General features: G+C 33.6%; 2 protein-coding genes across 2 annotated transcripts in view; one reads left to right on the plus strand and one right to left on the minus strand.

The window, feature by feature from the left end:
• The window catches only part of LOC149804700 (uncharacterized), a 190,878-nt gene extending 181,659 nt beyond the window's left edge, over positions 1 to 9,219 (plus strand). The window contains exon 29 of the mRNA XM_089943218.1: positions 5,379 to 9,219. Coding sequence (XP_089799344.1) covers positions 5,379 to 5,570 — 192 coding nt within the window. The 3' untranslated portion in view covers positions 5,571 to 9,219. The remainder of the gene's footprint in view (positions 1 to 5,378) is intronic.
• A 6,949-nt stretch (positions 9,220 to 16,168) lies between these two features.
• LOC149804702 (dynein axonemal heavy chain 6-like) overlaps positions 16,169 to 20,547 on the minus strand; it is a 393,112-nt gene continuing 388,733 nt past the window's right edge. Inside the window, exon 85 of the mRNA XM_089933221.1 lies at positions 16,169 to 19,600. Coding sequence (XP_089789347.1) covers positions 19,388 to 19,600 — 213 coding nt within the window. The 3' untranslated portion in view covers positions 16,169 to 19,387. The remainder of the gene's footprint in view (positions 19,601 to 20,547) is intronic.

Genomic DNA, 20,547 nt, shown 5'->3' on the forward strand with positions numbered 1-20,547 from the left:
AGTTAGCATATTTTAACAATTTCATGTCTTTTTTGGTTTCTGAAAAAATTAAGATTTCAGATAAAATTCGATTAAGTTGTGAAATTTTCATGAAAATTAGACAAAACCATTTGGACTTTGAAAAGTTTTAAATGGAGTATGTTATGTAACCAAACTTGCCTGGGTGACCCACTGAGCTGGTCAAACTCTTATCCAACCACTAGTCTGTACCTGTAAAAATGCAATTACTGATACGCCAGCCTGGGTGACCCACTGAGCTGGTCAAACTCTTATCCAACCACTAGTCTGTACCTGTAAAAATGCAATTACTGATACGCCAGCCTGGGTGACCCACTGAGCTGGTCAAACTCTTATCCAACCACTAGTCTGTACCTGTAAAAATGCAATTACTGATACGCCAGCCTGGGTGACCCACTGAGCTGGTCAAACTCTTATCCAACCACTAGTCTGTACCTGTAAAAATGCAATTACTGATACGCCAGCCTGGGTGACCCACTGAGCTGGTCAAACTCTTATCCAACCACTAGTCTGTACCTGTAAAAATGCAATTACTGATACGCCAGCCTGGGTGACCCACTGAGCTGGTCAAACTCTTATCCAACCACTAGTCTGTACCTGTAAAAATGCAATTACTGATACGCCAGCCTGGGTGACCCACTGAGCTGGTCAAACTCTTATCCAACCACTAGTCTGTACCTGTAAAAATGCAATTACTGATACGCCAGCCTGGGTGACCCACTGAGCTGGTCAAACTCTTATCCAACCACTAGTCTGTACCTGTAAAAATGCAATTACTGATACGCCAGCCTGGGTGACCCACTGAGCTGGTCAAACTCTTATCCAACCACTAGTCTGTACCTGTAAAAATGCAATTACTGATACGCCAGCCTGGGTGACCCACTGAGCTGGTCAAACTCTTATCCAACCACTAGTCTGTACCTGTAAAAATGCAATTACTGATACGCCAGCCTGGGTGACCCACTGAGCTGGTCAAACTCTTATCCAACCACTAGTCTGTACCTGTAAAAATGCAATTACTGATACGCCAGCCTGGGTGACCCACTGAGCTGGTCAAACTCTTATCCAACCACTAGTCTGTACCTGTAAAAATGCAATTACTGATACGCCAGCCTGGGTGACCCACTGAGCTGGTCAAACTCTTATCCAACCACTAGTCTGTACCTGTAAAAATGCAATTACTGATACGCCAGCCTGGGTGACCACTGAGCTGGTCAAACTCTTATCCAACCACTAGTCTGTACCTGTAAAAATGCAATTACTGATACGCCAGCCTGGGTGACACACTGAGTTGGTCATACTCTTATCCAACCACCAGTCGGTACCTGTAAAATGCAATTACTGATGCACCTGCCTGGGTGACCAACTGAGTTGATCAAACTCTTATCCAACCACCAGTCTGTACCTGTAAAAATGCAATTACTGATACACCGGCCAGGATGATGCACTGAGTTGGTCAAACTCTTGTCCAGCTACCAATCTGTACCTGTTAAAATGCAATTACCAAGACACCTACCTGGGCAACACACTCAAGTCATCATACTCTTGTCCAGCCACCATTCTGTACCTGTAAAAATGGAATTACCAATGCACATGCCTGGATGACCCTGTCATCTGGCCATACTCTTCTCCAACCACCAGTGAATACCTGTAAATTATGCAATTACCTGTTTACCTGCCTGGGTGAACTACTCAGTTTGTCAGTCTCTTGTCAAAGCCTATACCTTTAAAAATCCAATATTCATTACACCTAAGTGGGTGAATGAATTAGGCAGCTGTTTTTTTTAAATGTGCCTTGAGGCACTGGATGGGTTAAACTCAGGTATATCATCATATGAAGATGTCCATATTGCCAATTTATTTTGCCCTTGTGACTTTTTCCACAGTTAATGCCCTTTTTGCTTTGTATGAAAAGATGTAGTGAATGACAGAAACTTGTGAACACAACTTGACTCACAGATTTTAATAGCTTGCCATGGATTCATTATGTTAATCATCTGAAGTTGTGCATATCAACAAATCATCATTGTCCCGCAATTTTTCTGTTTGCCTTTTATGACCTAAAGTCTGAAATTGTGTACTGTATGATCACATCTTGTGAACACAGCTAGACTGTTTTAAATGAATTGCTGTGAAGCTTTGTACTTGTTTTGGTCTACTACTCCCTTAGTTTTGCAGAGGATTGTAATGAAATTTGTGTTTATTCATATCTGTATGTCTGACGATCTTTTGTATGTTCATATACGTGTGTCTGACCTATCTTGTGTAAGTTCATATCTGTATCTCTGACCATCTTGTGTATGTTCATATCTGTATCTCTGACCATCTTGTGTTTATTCATATCTGTATATCTATCTTGTGTTTATTCATATCTGTATATCTATCTTGTGTATATTCATATCTGTATGTCTGACCATCTTGTGTATGTTCATATCTGTATGTCTGACCATCTTGTGTATATTCATATCTGTATGTCTGACCATCTTGTGTATGTTCATATCTGTATCTCTGACCATCTTGTGTTTATTCATATCTGTATATCTATCTTGTGTATATTCATATCTGTATGTCTGACCATACTGTATGTTCATCTCTATGTCTGACCATCTTCTGTATGTTCATCTCTGTATGTCTGACCTATCTTGTGTTTATTCATATCTGTATGTCTAAAATCTTGTGTATGTTCATATCTGGATGTCTGACCATCTTGTGTATGTTCATATCTGTATATGACCATCTTGTGTATGTTCATATCTGTATGTCTGATCATCTTGTGCATGTTCATATCTGTATGTCTGACCATCTTGTGTATGTTCATATCTGTATCTTTGACCATCTTGTGTTTATTCATATATGTATGTCTAACCATCTTGTGTATGTTCATGTCTGTGTGTCTGACCATCTTGTGTATGTTCATATATGTGTGTCTGACCATCTTGCATATGTTCATATATGTATGTCTGACCATCTTGTGTATGTTCATATCTGTATGTCTAACTATTTTGTGTTTGTTCATATCTGTATGTCTGAACATCTTGTGTATTTTCATATCTGTATGTCTGACCATCTTGTGTATGTTCATATCTATATGTCTGACCATCTTGTGTATGTTCATATCTGAATGTCTGACCATCTTGTGTATGTTCATATCTGAATGTCTGACCATCTTGTGTATGTTCATATATGTATGTCTGACCATCTTGTGTATGTTCATATCTGTATGTCTGACCATCTTGTGTATGTTTATATCTGTATGTCTGATCATCCTGTGTATGTTCATATAGGTATGTCTGACCATCTTGTGTATGTTCATAACTGTATGTCTAACCATTTTGTGTATGTTCATATCTGTATGTTTGACCTATCTTGTGTTTATATCTGTATGTCTGACCATCTTGTGTATGTTCATATCTGTATGTCTGACCATCTTGTGTATGTTCATATCTGTATGTCTGACCATCTTGTGTATGTTCATATATGTATGTCGGACCATCTTGTGTTCATTTATATCTGTATGTCTGACCCATCTTGTGTTTATTTATATCTGTATGTCTGACCATCTTGTGTTTATTTATATATGTATGTTTGACCATCTTGTGTTTATTTATATATGTATGTCTGACCCATCTTGTGTATGTTCATATCTATGTCTGACCCATCTTGTGTTTATTTATATCTGTATATCTGACCATCTTGTGTATGTTCATATCTGTATGTCTGACCATCTTGTGTATGTTCATATCTGAATGTCTGATCATCTAGTGTATGTTCATATCTGTATATCTGACCTATCTTGTGTATGTTCATATCTGAATGTCTGACCATCTTGTGTATGTTCATATATGTATGTCTGACCATCTTGTGTTCATTTATATCTCTATGTCTGACCCATCTTGTGTTTTTTATATCTGTATGTCTGACCATCTTGTGTTTATTTATATATGTATGTCTGACCATCTTGTGTTTATTTATATATGTATGTCTGACCCATCTTGTGTATGTTCATATCTATATCTGACCCATCTTGTGTTTATTTATATCTGTATATCTGACCATCTTGTGTATGTTCATATCTGTATGTCTGACCATCTTGTGTATGTTCATATCTGAATGTCTGACCATCCTGTGTATGTTCATATCTGTATGTCTGACCATCTTGTGTACGTTCATATGTGTGTCTGACCTATCTTGTGTATGTTCATATCTATATGTCTGACCATCTTGTGTATGTTCATATCTATATGTCTGACCATCTTGTGTATGTTCATAACTGTATGTCTGACCATCTTGTGTATGTTCATATCTGTATGTCTGACCATCTTGTGTTCATTTATATCTGTATGTCCGACCCATCTTGTGTTTATATCTGTATGTCTGACCATCTTGTGTTTATTTATATATGTATGTCTGACCATCTTGTGTTTATTTATATCTGTATGTCTGACCCATCTTGTGTATGTTCATATCTATGTCTGACCCATCTTGTGTTTATTTATATCTGTATGTCTGACCATCTTGTGTATGTTCATATCTGTATGTCTGACCATCTTGTTAATGTTCATATCTGAATGTCTGATGATCTAGTGTATGTTAATATCTGTATGCCTGACCTATCTTGTGTATGTTCATATCTGAATGTCTGACCATCTTGTGTATTCATATCTGTATGTCTGACCATCTTGTGTATGTTCATATCTATGTCTGACCCATCTTATGTTTATTTGTATCTGTATGTCTGACCATCTTGTGTATGTTCATATCTGTATGTCTGACCGTCTTGTGTATGTTCATGTCTGTATGTCTGACCATCCTGTGTATGTTTATTTATGTATGTCTGACCATCTTGTGTATGTTCATAACTGTATGTCTGACCATCTTGTGTATGTTCATATCTGTATGTCTGACCATCTTGTGTATGTTCATATCTGTATGTCTGACCATCTTGTGTATGTTCATATCTGTATGTCTGACAATCTTGTGTATGTTCATATATGTATGTTTGACCATCTTGTGTATGTTTGAGTTATCTCTGATTTTACAAACTGCATGCCCAAAACATAAGCTTTTCCAGTTTGTTAAATATTTGTGAGGGCTTAATTTGGACAGGTTTCTGACAAAATGAAAATAATTCATAACTTGTGCTCAACTTGCACACAGACAAATAGAACTTATTCTGTATACAAATTGGAGACAATACAAAAACAAGTAACATACATAAGTAACATACATAGGTATGTAATCAATTTACTGGAAATTAATATACATACTTAACCAAAAGCAATATGTTTGGAAATTAAATAAAATCCTCTTTATTTTCAATGTAATATTACTCTGTGCTGTTCATTTTCAACTTTTTGTAGGATCATTTGTCTTCAGAAGAAAATATGGTTGAGACACCCACTGACAAGGAATCTGGCACACGTAGCAGTCGTATGGATTTGAGAAAGCGTCGACCCAGCATTGTAGGATCTTTACAAGGAGGTTCTGTTGGAGATCGAGGAGCTGTTTCACAAATGGGCCGACGTGAATCCATTGCAGTTAAACCAACATGACAGCATTTAAATGTAGAAATTTACTCAGAATAATACTTCTTTATTTTGAAAACCAAAAAGCAATGTAGACAGAGCTGTGGATGTAGAAACATAAAAGCACTTAAAAACCATTTCAATTTCAGGGTTATCACTCATAGATTTTAAAACTAATATAAAGCAGATGGTGAAAGTTGTAAATATTTATAATTATGTTAATTAATATACTTCATGTGACCTATTTAAGATGGAAATTAAAGTATTTAGAAATAAAATTAACAATTCCTGTATGAATAGGACTGATTTACTGCCAAAACTATTTAATGTATATATATATATATATATATATATATATATATATATATATATATATATATATATATATATATATATATATATATAGCACACCTGTTGTGCCAGTGACTCAGACTCTATATTAATTGTTCTACTGACTACTCCTACCCTGCTGCTGAGACCCAGATCTGCTGATCCATTATGTGACTGCTGATCCAGGTCTGTGCAATCTGCAGTAGGTATATACTTTTAAGTGAGTATATATGTTATATGAACCCATGTGTGAAACAAGTATTAAAAAAAATACACTTTAATTAAATTCTGTTACTTTTGTTCAACTTTTGACATTGGATGTTGTAAAACTAGTACATTTAAATTATTTGTGAATCTGAATGTATCAATGTCTAGCAATCAAAATCTTGCCAAATAAATCTATGAACATAGTATTACAACATTATTATTTATTTCTTTAGAGGGAACCAATAGTATTATCCATGTCAGACCATCCCAGCACATCACATCTATGTGAATTTCATTTCTGAAACCAATTTGACACTTTACATTAAGAAGACCTCAGTTAAGTTCAGTTTTCACAATTTTTAAAAAAATAATTAAATGGTGATAGCAACTAGAACATTGTCCTTAATTACATCATAGTTTTGGTGGGGTATCTGTGTCATATGAATATATGGAGTTGTATGCAGACAAAATTATTGTGCCTATGACTTGCATTTTCAATACGAATTATTTTGCTGTCCTTATGTAAGTACTGAAAGTAATTACTGGATATCTTCTTATTTTGGTTTATGCATAACAGTAATTATTAGATAACTTCTTATTTTGGTTTATGCATAACAGAAATTATTGGATAACTTCTAATTTTGATTTATGCATAAAATGCATAAAGTAATTACTGATAACTTCTAATTTTGGTTTATGCATAACAGAAATTATTGGATAACTTCTAATTTTGATTTATGCATAATGCATAAAGTAATTATTGATAACTTCTAATTTTGGTTTATGCATAACAGTAATTATTGGATAACTTCTAATTTTGGTTTATGCATAACAGTTGACAGAAATAAACTTACCAGCAGAGTATACAGAATGAAAATATACATTCTTTTGAAAGTAAATGTGTGGATTGATACATTTGAATTTTAAAAAAATATTATGATGTATCTATGATTTGTGTTTATCTGAATTTTTCACAAGATTCTGTACATACAGTTTACTGTTACATTATTATATAAGTCATTATACGAATATTTACAAATGTGTTAACATAGCATTAAATTTATGTAAGCATTTTGACTTTATATTTACATTTACTGAATTAAACTTTGATGGGAAAGTGACATTTAATGTTTGCACTTTGTGAAGGAGACAAGCCCATCCCATAGCATTTCTAGCTCACTGGCTGTGACTATCAGCAATCTGTGATAAACAATTAGGTCCAGTTTTGAGATGTTCATGAAAATATTTTGTTGTTTGTAGTTATATTCCTTCTTTTCATGAAACTTTACTTTAAGTCCAAAGTTTTTATCCAATACCTTTTACACCCATTGCAACTCTTATTATTTCAGGACCTAAGAACTTTAAAGGTCAGAGGTAATTTGAGGTAAAAGTCTTCAGTGATTTAGAGAGACTTTGACAAGTGCCTTCTAAAATAGAACTACAGAATCTTGTCTGTTGCATGTACAAGTCTATATTTTAAATATATATTGAAACTAACTCATACCTATTTCCTGCATATATAATGTTACTGACAAACTTCAATAAAAAGTCTAACAACTGTAATATATCCAAATACTCTCTAACATAAAGGGACGTTAAGTTTTACCACTACCTATAAAATTTATAGGTGAAATGTTTTTCTATTGCATGTAAGCCCTAATGATATATTTTCTACCTTTCCTAAAGCCAAGTCTTCAGTGTCAGTATATATATATAATTGCATTATATTAATGTGCAATTTGTCAGAGATTACTGTCAGCTTCATGAGGTAATAACTATTTTGCTTCTGTGAAACGTATACACTTAGCCAGGCCACACATTTGTTTAATATTTGTCATAATCATTTCATGTTGACCATATTTATGGTTCCTTGCCTAAAAGTTTAGTTGCAAGCAGAGCTTTCATGGCAAAATTACAAAGTAAAATTTTTGATTGAAATAAAGTGGTGTTTTCAATAGGAAAGTACTGTATACTTATTTTTACTCAGGTACAATTTATTTCCACTGAATTTGTGAGGGTAATCTACCCATGAGATTAAATGGCTGAAAATTCTTCCATTATAAGAAAACTGAAAATACAAATATTAGCAGATTCACTAACTTTAATACCTGTAAAATAGATGGACGCCTGGAAATTAAGTACAATAGAACCTGTCTTGAGAGAACACACCTTGTGCCTCAATGCAGGTGGTCTCATTACAGATCCAAACACTACCTAACTAAATAATCAGCACATTCAAAATGTGGTCTCACCAGACATATGGTCTTTCTTTGCAGTGGTCTTACAAGAATATGGTCTTTCTATGCAGGTCTTACAAGACAGGCTTTGGTGTTAATAAAGGTAGATTTACAGCAGTACATATAAACTGGGACATTAACATTATTTAGAATTATTCTAAGTGCATATGGGTTTGTTTTGTCATAACACTTGCATGACTTACTTGTAGAAACCCATGGCTATTTATAGTCCTACATACTTTTTTAATTATTTTATACTTTGAGGTATTAAGGTGATAAATGTCAGTTTTTTCATCTAGACTTGAAACTAATTTAGAAAAATGCATATTTGTTTTCTATAAGTAAGATTGTTGAAGAAGTTGTGGAAATGGCAACCTTGAAACAGTAAATTGCTAAACTGTTATAGGTCTAAATTGCATTTTTGTAATGTAATTTATTACCAGTCTTTCATGTTTTTCATTTAATACACATCTTCATATATTTCTCATTAATTTACTATGTAATTGATTACTTAACATAAAGTGCTGGCTGATCAGGGTCTGTGTTGTTTGTTATACTGTTTACTCCTAATATACTGTATAGACCTGGATCTACTGACTCATTATGTGATGGCAGGTCAGGGTGCAGTTTGACTCAACCTGAATGAGAGTATAAATGCCATCTTAAAAATGATTGATGCTGGATTTATCAAAATGTAGAAATCTATGTAAAAGTCTATTAGCATTATTAAAATTTTATTAATTATTTCAGCTTAAAAATGTTTCACCTTTCTTACCCTAAATACTGTGTTTTATATAATGTTGCAGTTTTAAAAAATATTTACTTTTGTACTTGTTTACTAATCAGCCTGATTTATATTTTAACATTTGTTTCATTCTTAAAATAAATCATGTCTGCAATCAGTTATACTGTTTTTTCTTTATTGTTTGAAAGAATTGCTTGAATGATAGAAGATGAACTAAATTTCATAAAATGCAATAGATACAAGAATGTGAGCACAATCGAAGTTCTGTACTCGTTTGGTGTGCCTGAAGAATACAGGCTGATTAAAATCTCCACAGACGTACGTTACATGCAGATTTGACGAGGTTATGATTTAACAACCTCACAAATCCCTAATGAGGTATGTTTCTCTATCCCACCCAAAAAACTTTTTTTAAAAAAAGTCTCATTAAACTTGATAACAAGAGATCTACAGGACTTGATCAGATTGGTCCATGACTCATTAAATCTTCTGCTTCAGCTATTTCAGACAGTATAACATTCATAATCAATTTAAGTATTGCAAAAGTAACTCCTATTCACAAATCTGGTTCTAAGGATGATGCTGATAACTACAGGCCAATCTCAATACTACCAAACTTGTCAAAATTAATTGAAAAACATGTCTATGACTCATTTATGTCACATTTAACCAAACACTTGCTGTTACACCCCAATCAATCAGACTTTAGACAGAAACATTCATGTGAGACTGCCTTGATCTCCCTAACTGATAAATGGCTTCAGGCACTTGACCAAGGTAGAATAATAGGATCTGTATTTGTAGATTTCAGGAAAGCTTTTGACATGGTGGATCAGGAAATCCTTTTGAAGAAACTGAAAATGTACCATTGTAATGAAAGAACAATTAGATGGTTTACTTCATACTTAAGTGAGATAACACAAAATGTTTATATAAATAATGTTCTGTCTGATGCTAGAACAATTAGCTATGGAGTACCACAAGGCTCATTTCTAGGTCCATTACTATACTGTTTATTAATGACCTACCACTTTTACTAGGGGACTCAATTTCATCTACAGATCTCTATGCAGATGACACAAAATTGTCAGGCATCCGAAACACAAAGCATGAACTGAAAATTTATTTACAGGATACCCTAAACAAACTGGACAACTGGTGCACATGTGATCACATGGTGGAAAACACTGGTAAAACTTAAATATTACTTATCTCAATATGGCAAAAAAAAGAACAAATCTTGACAGCGATGAACTGTCTGACATGGAAGGATAAAAATTTGAAAATGGTCTGTCATGATACCTTATTATGGCTTGATGATATCAAACATATCAGTAAAAGAGTTAATTCAAGTTTCTGGCTTCTCAGTAGGATAAGACACTTTCTCCCCAAAAGGCACATAAAACTATCTTATAAACTGTTATATACAACCCTATTTAAACTACTATAATACAGTATGGGGTAATTCACATGATAAAAACATAGCAAAGCTAGCACATCTTCAAAAAAGAGTATTTGGGTTAATATCATTCCATAAAGAAAGCAAGGAAAATTGAGTTGGTAAGTTAAAAATATGAATACTGTACTCTGATGCCATTCTAATAAATTGTACTGTTTGGAATGAATAGACTCAAATTTATTATTCAAACTGTCTATCTTATAACTGAATGTCTGACATGATTCAAATTCAGGTGACATGGCACAGAAACATGAAATATCTGAACAGTATAATAAATGTAACACAAATAGTAATGTACACATTTCCTATCCAGATGATTTTTTTCAACAATTACTCAAAGGGAACAAGGCCATCTTCCCTCTGACCATGTTGGTTCAAGTCTCGGGCTTGGCCAATGTGAAAAAGCTGAGAAAAGCTTCATGTGGGTCAGTGGGTTCTTATAGGGGTTTTCCTGGGTCCTTCTTCCACCAGTTTTACTGGCTGCCATATATAGCCTATCTTGGGCTAAGAAATGGCGATACACCCAAACTAACAACTTCAGTAGAAATGTGCATATAGCTTAACCATATCCATTTTAATTTCAATACAAAATCATTCCCAATGTGGTCACAAATCATTCTGTTTCCCCATATTGGTAAAACACAATGAGCCCCAACACAGTACCAAATACTAGGATATGAAAGCCATCGGTTGGGCCTCACATGAGAAAACCTTGAGTTACACTACTCAACCCTTAACAACCAGCCAAGTCAGTCATGGCCATGAGTAACACTACTCAACCCTTAGCAACCAGTCAAGTGAGTCATGGCTATACAACCAGTCAAGTCAGTCATGACCATACAAACAGTCAAGTCAGTCATGGCCATACAACCAGTCGAGTCAGTCATGGCCATACAACCAGTCAAGTCAGTCATGGCCATACAACCAGTCAAGTCAGTCATGGCCATACAACCAGACAAGTCAGTCATGGTCATACAGCTCAGAAGTTGATCATCTAAGCAACCAATCACTTGGACATCTCTTCATTTCATCAGCTAAGTGGACTCGATCATGTAGTCGTTTATTCAGTTTAATTGCATGCATGCATAAATTGGACTAGTATATCATACATGTACACTGTGTATATACAAGAAATACTCGAAAATATACATCACAATCTACCAAATATATCAGAATCACATGAAATTGAAAATTTCTCATTACTTACTGTATGCAAATGCCTATTTAATGCTGACATGATGATGAAGAGAAAATTACAGCCAATAAAGTATGATTGTTACTCATAATTACCATCTACTCAAGACAGTTATATGCAATGTTAAACCTGAATGATGTAATGACAATGTTGACAGATCTTTAATTAATTGTGACATGCAATATTAAACCTGACTGATGCAATGACAATGTTGACAGATCTTTAATTAATTGTGACATGCAGTGTTAAGCCTGACTGATGCAATGACAGTGTTGACAAATCTTTAATTAATTGTGACATGCAGTGTTAAACCTGACTGATGCAATGACAGTGTTGACAAATCTTTAATTAATTGTGACATGCAATGTTAAACCTGAATGATGCAATGACAATGTTGACAGATCTTTAATTAATTGTGACATTCAGTGTTAAGCCTGACTGATGCAATGACAGTGTTGACAAATCTTTAATTAATTGTGACATGCAGTGTTAAACCTGACTGATGCAATGACAGTGTTGACAAATCTTTAATTAACTGTGACATGCAATGTTAAACCTGAATGATGCAATGACAATGTTGACAGATCTCTAATTAATAATGACATGCAGTGTTAAGCCTGACTGATGCAATGACAGTGTTGACAAATCTTTAATTAATTGTGAAATGCAGTGTTAAACCTGACTGATGCAATGACAGTGTTGACAAATCTTTAATTAATTGTGAAATGCAGTGTTAAACCTGACTGATGCAATGACAGTGTTCACAAATCTTTAATTAATTGTGACATGCAGTGTTAAACCTGACTGATGCAATGACAATGCTGACAAATCTTGACTTAACTGTAACATGCAGTGTTAAAGCTACAGTGATTTAATGTCAATGTTCACAAATCTTGGATTAACTGTAACGTGCAGTGTCAAACCTGACTGATGCAATGACAATATTCAAAAATCTTGGATTAACTGGTAAAATGCATATACTAACACGTAAACATGAATAACAGAAGAAAGAACTAGACACCATAGAAAGTTAATGATTAATAATGATACAATACCTCAAATTAGTTGATGCAAAAGTCACAGCTAACCAAAAGATCTCTTTGACAGGGCAAGGCACTTTATACCTACCCATTAAAATAACCAACCTTCATTATAAGGCAGCCTTAATATAAGAAAGTGTAATCCATGACTCCCATGTACATCATTATAATGAGTGTGTACTGTCTTCCACCCTTGGTGATATATGGACAGTCAACAGCTGGACAGCACAGAAACAATGTCTTCCACCCTTGGTGATATATGGACAGTCAACAGCTGGACAGCACAGAAACAATGTCTTCCACACTTGGTGATATATGAACACTCAATAGTAGGACATTAAAAAAACAATGACTTCCACCCTTGGTGATATATGGACAGACAGATAACAGTTTGACAATACGAAAACAATCTCTTCCATCCTTGGTGATTTATGGACAGACAGTCAAGAAATACCATGGTGCTAAACATTTCAAGGTATTCAGCTCCAATGGACAGACAGTCAACTGATTGAGTCTAAAAACAATGTTTTCCAATCTTGGGTTTGGGTTAGGCAGTCTAAAAACAATGTTTTCTAATCTTGGGTTTGGGTTAGACAAAATGTAGATTCTGTGACTTTAGTGCAGTTTTAGAGTTCTATTTATTTCATAGAGACAAAACTACTTGGTGATCAGTGAATGAACACTACAAAAACTGTCAACTTGAGAAGCTGGAAGAAGTAAAAAGTGTAGCCTTATGTCACAGAGAGTAATACAAGCGTAAAGCAGGGAACTTAAAGTTAGAATTACTGCATCTCTGGCTTGAAGCTCTACCACCTTAGCTAAGTTGACATTTGTGGCTTCAACTGTTGTACTTTTCTGTCTTTTATAAGTGTTATGTATATTTGATTTAATTATATCTGATTTAATATATATTTATTTAAATTTAATTGTTTGTCAGTTTTAATTTGTTTATTTGTCATTACATGCTAATGTAATGTAAATTTATTCACTGGAGATGATACTTTTTCCAGAAAATAGTTTGACCTTGGAGGTTTATTTTATAAACACCAGGTGTTGATCTAGATCCTGGCCTTGATTAAAAATTAGTAGCAACCACATAAATAAGTTCTATTTTTATTTTAAAATGATTGGTTGTTGTCGATGTAATGATTAGACTACGTGTTTAAGATGTAAACAATTTTTAATTTTTTTCAATTTCTTAGAGTAAAATGATTGGTTTTCATCAGGGCCATACTGGGTGGACATGATCTTTAACAAGTACTTAATTTCTAGGAGCTTCCAGAACATGATCACATGACCCCTTTTTATGTTTTAAGAGATGATATAACCTCTGTTTTGGAGAGATATTCTCAGTAAAAGTTAGGCTGTTACACTGGAAGTTGTATGTTGTGCTGTTTGGAGTTATTTCAAAGTACTTGGATTGGAGTTATTTCAAATTATTTGGATTCAAAAAGATTAATTCTGTTATTTTTCTGGAAAATGCATGTGCTCATGTGCAATTGTTGAATAAGGACAGCTTTTATAAAAATTTATTCAGCTATAAAAAACCTGAGTGATAATTCTTGTTTCTACAAGGAACTGTAGACTTCAAAACTACAGATTACAGCATCCGTCATCGTTTTCCATCTTGGATTCTTTGTCGAGACTCAATCTTGAAATCGTCAGAACATTTTGTTATTAGAACTTCAAAAATTTTATTTGTGAATTATTCTTGGATTATTTTTGGATTTGATTCTATAAAACCGTAAGTTCATATTATTTCATTTTTACAGAATTTTTCATGGAAAATAAATTATATTTTTTTCAAAGCTTGTTGTTTTCACTCTTTCTTGTGTTACTGTTTATTTGAGCCGAAACATGTGACATAAGATAAGGCTTTGTTTTTCATGACTAGGTAAAAAAAGCTTTTCTGAGACATGCAAGAAGAAACAGAAATATTTTGCACATGTTTACAAAACTGTCCCTCCTTTTGACGAACTATAAAATGTCCAAATCAGGCACTCAAGGTTTTTGCAAAGCCTTAAGAAATTTGCATTCAAACTTGATAAATAACTGTTTTTAACTGAAACTTACACATGCAGACATCATCTTAAATGTATGATGTACATTGAATAAGGTGTAAAATGGCAGACGGGCTTCAATAATCAGTTTTATATAATGTACGAGGGTCAGGTATTATGCAACTGTTATCTGCCTCAACCATGTTTGAGAATAGTCTTTTTGGTTTAAAGGATAAAGAGGGATTTACTTCAAACAGTTCAGTCATTTTCTAAAAGGTATAGGAAAGAAAATGTCAATAAATCCTTATGCAAATCAAAATTAAAGCTGATTCACATAAAAATACAGAGTAGCAAGTTTTATTGTAACGTACCCCTCCAGCGTAGTCATGAAGTGTCTATAGCACAAAATCTGGACTAATTTAATAACAATTCTAAAACTAATTTTTCATTAACTTTACTGAAATGAAAGTAAACCAGATTTCAAAATTCATATTGCTGGTTTAACATATTTAGAGAATTTTCATTGATTAAAAGATACTGTAGGAATGGTTTGGAATTTTGGGAATCTTGAGTCTTATTTCAGTTTTTGTGCCAGAATGGTTTGATGATGTGCAAATCAGTGATCATGAAACAATAAATCATGAGTTTGGGCATGAAATGTCTAATTAGCAAATATACTCATGTACAAGTAGTGTCCCACTGCAAACAACAAAGAAACTGATCTACCATCACATGATGTGCCAGCAGATCAAGGTCAATGTTTTTTTGTTTCCTGATGACTTCTAACAAACTGGCACATTACCTAAAAGCAGATCTGGCTTTGTGCAGTTTGTAGTTGGACAACTTATAAACAAGTACATGTGGTATATATGAGGAATTCTGTATGGTTATTTTTCACTGACTGGATGAAAACTTGCTCTAAAACCCAAGCTTTCTGTCTTCTGATCCCGTAGTCACAAAACAGTTTGGGCAGAAAAACACCGAACTTCTGCATGTATGTTGGATCTTTGGTTTCCATAGAAAAACATGTCTTATTGGTTGTATTGCATTACACACATGCTAAAGTTCAACAATACAGTAGGTTTTTTGCATGTTATTTAATGGGACTTTGAACACATTATTGGCTATATCATGCCAAGGAAATGGAAGCTAAGTGCCATTCCCAAGGACACACAAGGAAAGCCACTCTCAGATGCCTTGGACAGGTACCAAAACCATGACTATTAGATTACAAAACCAGCAATCTAACAAGTGAATTACTGTGGTTCTCTTGAACAATTCTGATAGCCGATTTTTACATTCTTGAGGCAATACCAGTGGAAAAAGACTTCAAGGTCAACCCTAATTAAATTATTATGACTTGGCTTTGATAATAATGGTAGGGTCAAATGTTTAACACAATGACTCCAATGTAGCTCTTAAACTTTATTCAGTTCATTTCAAATACGGACAAATGTGAATAAAAATCAACTGAATTAGTACATATTTGTATTAATGGCTTCATAGCTTCAAAAATACTGAATAAAATCAAATAGGAATCCTCTGTCAATAATTTTCAATCTAGCTTTAAATACTTGCCACAAAAATTTATATGCATATTTTTATTATCATCACATTTCATATCTTGGATGGAATTAATTTATAAATATTCATGCACAGAAAAACACACAATTTTATGTAAAAATCAATATCTATTCACAGGAAATTAATAACCTCAGAAAACAAAAGTTTTATACACAAACAGCAACTGATATTACTAGATTATTTGAATATAGGAAGTGTGTAACTAGTTTCAAACAACTCAACAAGGTTCATTTTGTTTTCATATTATAGTGTAAAAAATACCTGAAAAACCCTCCCATGGGGTCTGAAATACAAAACCTGCTAAAATCTGCACATGCTTTTATCTGTAAAATATACTCTTCCATATGACCTTTAACCCAAAATGAGTGAGTTGCTATTATCTGCAAAAAAATCAGATAACTGAATCCTGTGATTTTAGCTACCTGCAAATAAACAAAAGATATAATCCACTGATGTTAGCTATCTGACAATAATGAAAAATCAGAATCCTGTGATGTTAGCTATCTGACAATAATGAAAGATCAGAATCCTGTGATTTTAGCTAACTATAAAGAATCAAATATCACAATCCCTTGATAATAGCTTCAATAATACACTTGTGACACACCATTTGACAGTCTTCAAACTCAGATCAATATAACAGAAATATAAATCTCATTTTAAAAAAATAGATAAATACATTTTATTTTTTCATAAATATTGATAATCTTGATAGGAAAAAATCTTTGTTCAATTTGATGACATATTCCATGTTTGGAAACAAATTTCCTCATGCAGAAAGTTTTAATCCTATCATTTTTAAAACCTGACTTGTAAATACTTTAATGATTAAAAAAAATCACAGACATATATAAGCTAAGAATATATGATAAATAAAAAGACTTTGAAAATAAATTTTTGGAATTCTTTGATTAAATTATGCATTAAATATGCATAGAAAAAATATACAAGTTCAATGCATCAAGATAAAATAATTTTCACCTAAAAATAAATCACTTTGAGATTTTCAAAATGCATACAAATGTAGGAAAACTTCAACTTCAATCAGCAGTATACACTAAAGTCATATTATACATAAATGCAATACACATTTTGTAAAAAACAAAAATCAATGCTTTTTTCTGAACAATTATGGAATACTGTAATGTATTGGTCAAAATAAAATCATTCTGCACATGCATGTATGATTAACCATCATCATGGACTATGTTACACATGCAATGATGGATGGTTAATCATCATCATGGACTATGTTACACAGGCAAGGATGGATGGTTAATCATTATCATGGACTATGTTACACAGGCAAGGATGGATGGTTAATCATCATCATGGACTATGTTACACATGCAAGGATGGATGGTTAATCATCATCATGGACTATGTTACACAGGCAAGGATGGATGGTTAATCATCATCATGGACTATGTTACACATGCAATGATGGTTAACCATTATCATGGACTATGTTACACATGCAATGATGGTTAACCATCATCATGGACTATGGAGAAAAAAATACAAGGAAGGTTAATCATCACCACAGACTATGTTACACATGAAAGAATGGTTAATCATCACCATAGACTATGTCACATGCAAGAATGGTTAATTATCATCATGGACTATGGTACACATGCAAGGGTGGTTAATCATCACCACAGACTATGTCACATGCAAGAATGGTTAATTATCATCATGGACTATGGTACACGTGCAAGGGTGGTTAATCATCACCACAGACTATGTCACATGCAAGAATGGTTAATTATCATCATGGACTATGGTACACGTGCAAGGGTGGTTAATCATCACCACAGACTATGTCACATGCAAGAATGGTTAATTATCATCATTGACTATGGTACACATGCAAGGGTGGTTAATCATCACCACAGACTATGTCACATGCAAGAATGGTTAATTATTATCATGGACTATGGTACACATGCAAGGGTGGTTAATCATCATCACAGACTATGGTACACATGCAAGGATGGTTAAAGATCATCATGGACTATGGTACACATGCAAGGATGGTTAATCTGTCAGAGCAGCACCCACAACAGTGAGACTTAAAGAGTTTTTAAAACAGATCCATCCATATAAAAGAATGTTTTATCATTCAGAGGTATTCGAATGCACAGCAAACACTCAAGATTAATATTATTCAATCCCTTGATTCTTGAAACATCTGCACTCTAGAATGAAACAGAATTACAACACATCCACCCTTCACATATGTTATTTGGATTATCTCTATATAAATTAAATTTTGCTTGCTGTTAGAAGATCAAGTTAAGAAGATCCCTAAAGTACAAACTTCATTCTAATCCAAGCCACATGAACAGGAAAGTTTTGGATTTTAAGCTTGAGTTGTGTACTCAGAAAGTTTGAAGAATAATACCTATGAACTGCCATTCTGATCTACCAAAATAATACTTTTTCTAAAAGATAAATTAAAGGACAGTCTAAATTCACTATATTCAATTGAAACATTTCAATTAACACATTGGATAAACTCATAAACCATATTGACAGATTTGATTTTAATATATCTAGCTGAAGTCATTTCTACTCTCTTTCATTTGAAGTGATAGTTGGATTATCGCAGACAGATTACTTCCCTTTAAGTGATAGTTGGATAATGGTAGACAGATTACTCCTTTGAAGTGATAGTTGGATAATGGCAGACAGATTACTTCCCTTTAAGTGATAGTTTGATAATGGTAGACAGATTACTCCTTTGAAGTGATAGTTGGATAATGGCAGACAGATTACTTCCTTTGAAGTGATAGTTGGATAATGGCAGACAGATTGCTTCCTTTTAAGTGATAGTTGGATAATGGCAGACAGATTACTTCCTTTGAAGTGATAGGTGGATAATGGCAGACAGATTACTTCCTTTGAAGTGATAGTTGGAAAATGGCTGACAGATTACTTAGTTTGAAGTGATAGTTGGATAATGGCAGACAGATTACTTCCTTTGAAGTGACAGTTGGGTAATGGTGGACAGATTAACATGTTTAGATTGTATTATATGACCCTTATTCATCTGGTTGACACAGAAGAGCAACACCTCTCATAATCCAGAAACTGGGTGGCAAATCAGATGGAAGATCGACAGTTGTTACAAAGTTTGTGGAATGTCCGGTGGATGACAGCGTCCCAGCTCTTTCTGATGTTCTATACAGTGGGCACTCATATACCTGCTTTTTGTCATCCTTTTTATTGTCATTAACTGCATCAGTGCTTGAGGTCTACAAAAATAAAAATTCAAATTAAAAAAATGTATCAGAATTATTACATAAAGTTCTCATATTCAGTTTTATAATCCTCTTATTCTGTGTACCTGTGTATGTAGGAGTAAAAATAACTTAGTAGCATGAACTCAAATAATGATAAATTTGGTAGAATTTGCAAACTCAATGCAGAACTCTACCAAAAACATAGTCATTTTCTAGTCTTGCTTGACATTACAGGTAATGCTCAAATTATGTCAATTCAATTTATGTGTTTTCATTTTAATGCCATTTATAACGAAGAAATAACATTCAATTTTAGCCATTCTGCTCGTTTTTAACAAACTGATGTCATGTGACTTGTGTGAAGCTTATCTGCATGCAATTACATTACTTTCAATTTAGGCCAACTTTGATTTATGCCAAGAACCTCAGGAATGGATCTATAATGTAAATTGAGTGTCATCTACATCAAAAGAGTTAAAAATACCAAAATTCTAGAATATAGGATCATCATTTATGTCTTAAAAGCTGAAGTATACTGTATGACAATGAATTTCTCTTCTACTACACACATATAAAACTTTGTTGGTTTGTTTCCTTCTCGGCATTAAGGACATTTGAGAAGAAAAAAAAAATGAGTATCACTAATGATCTAGGTGTATTAAGAAAATGGATCCTAGTGGAAAAGAAAGAAGTCCTTAATACTTGAGTATACTGTGAATTCCCTATTTTTCATGGGATACCAATTTTTGTCCTTAAAAATCATTAATGTAATGACTTAATGAACAATGGTCCCTCTGTGGATGCAATGAGACCATTTTTCTTAATCAACATATTTAAATTTTCTTGAACATGTCATTTTCACAAAAATTACAAAAGCTGGTACCCTTGAAAAAAATCAAATTTGAACTAATTTAAGATTGTATAATCTGTTGCTAAAGATAGATTCTCATGCACACAGA

Source organism: Sinohyriopsis cumingii, chromosome 2, assembly GCF_028554795.1.
Source record: "Sinohyriopsis cumingii isolate HCF-2022 chromosome 2, ASM2855479v2, whole genome shotgun sequence".
NCBI classification, from domain to species: Eukaryota; Metazoa; Mollusca; class Bivalvia; order Unionida; family Unionidae; genus Sinohyriopsis; species Sinohyriopsis cumingii.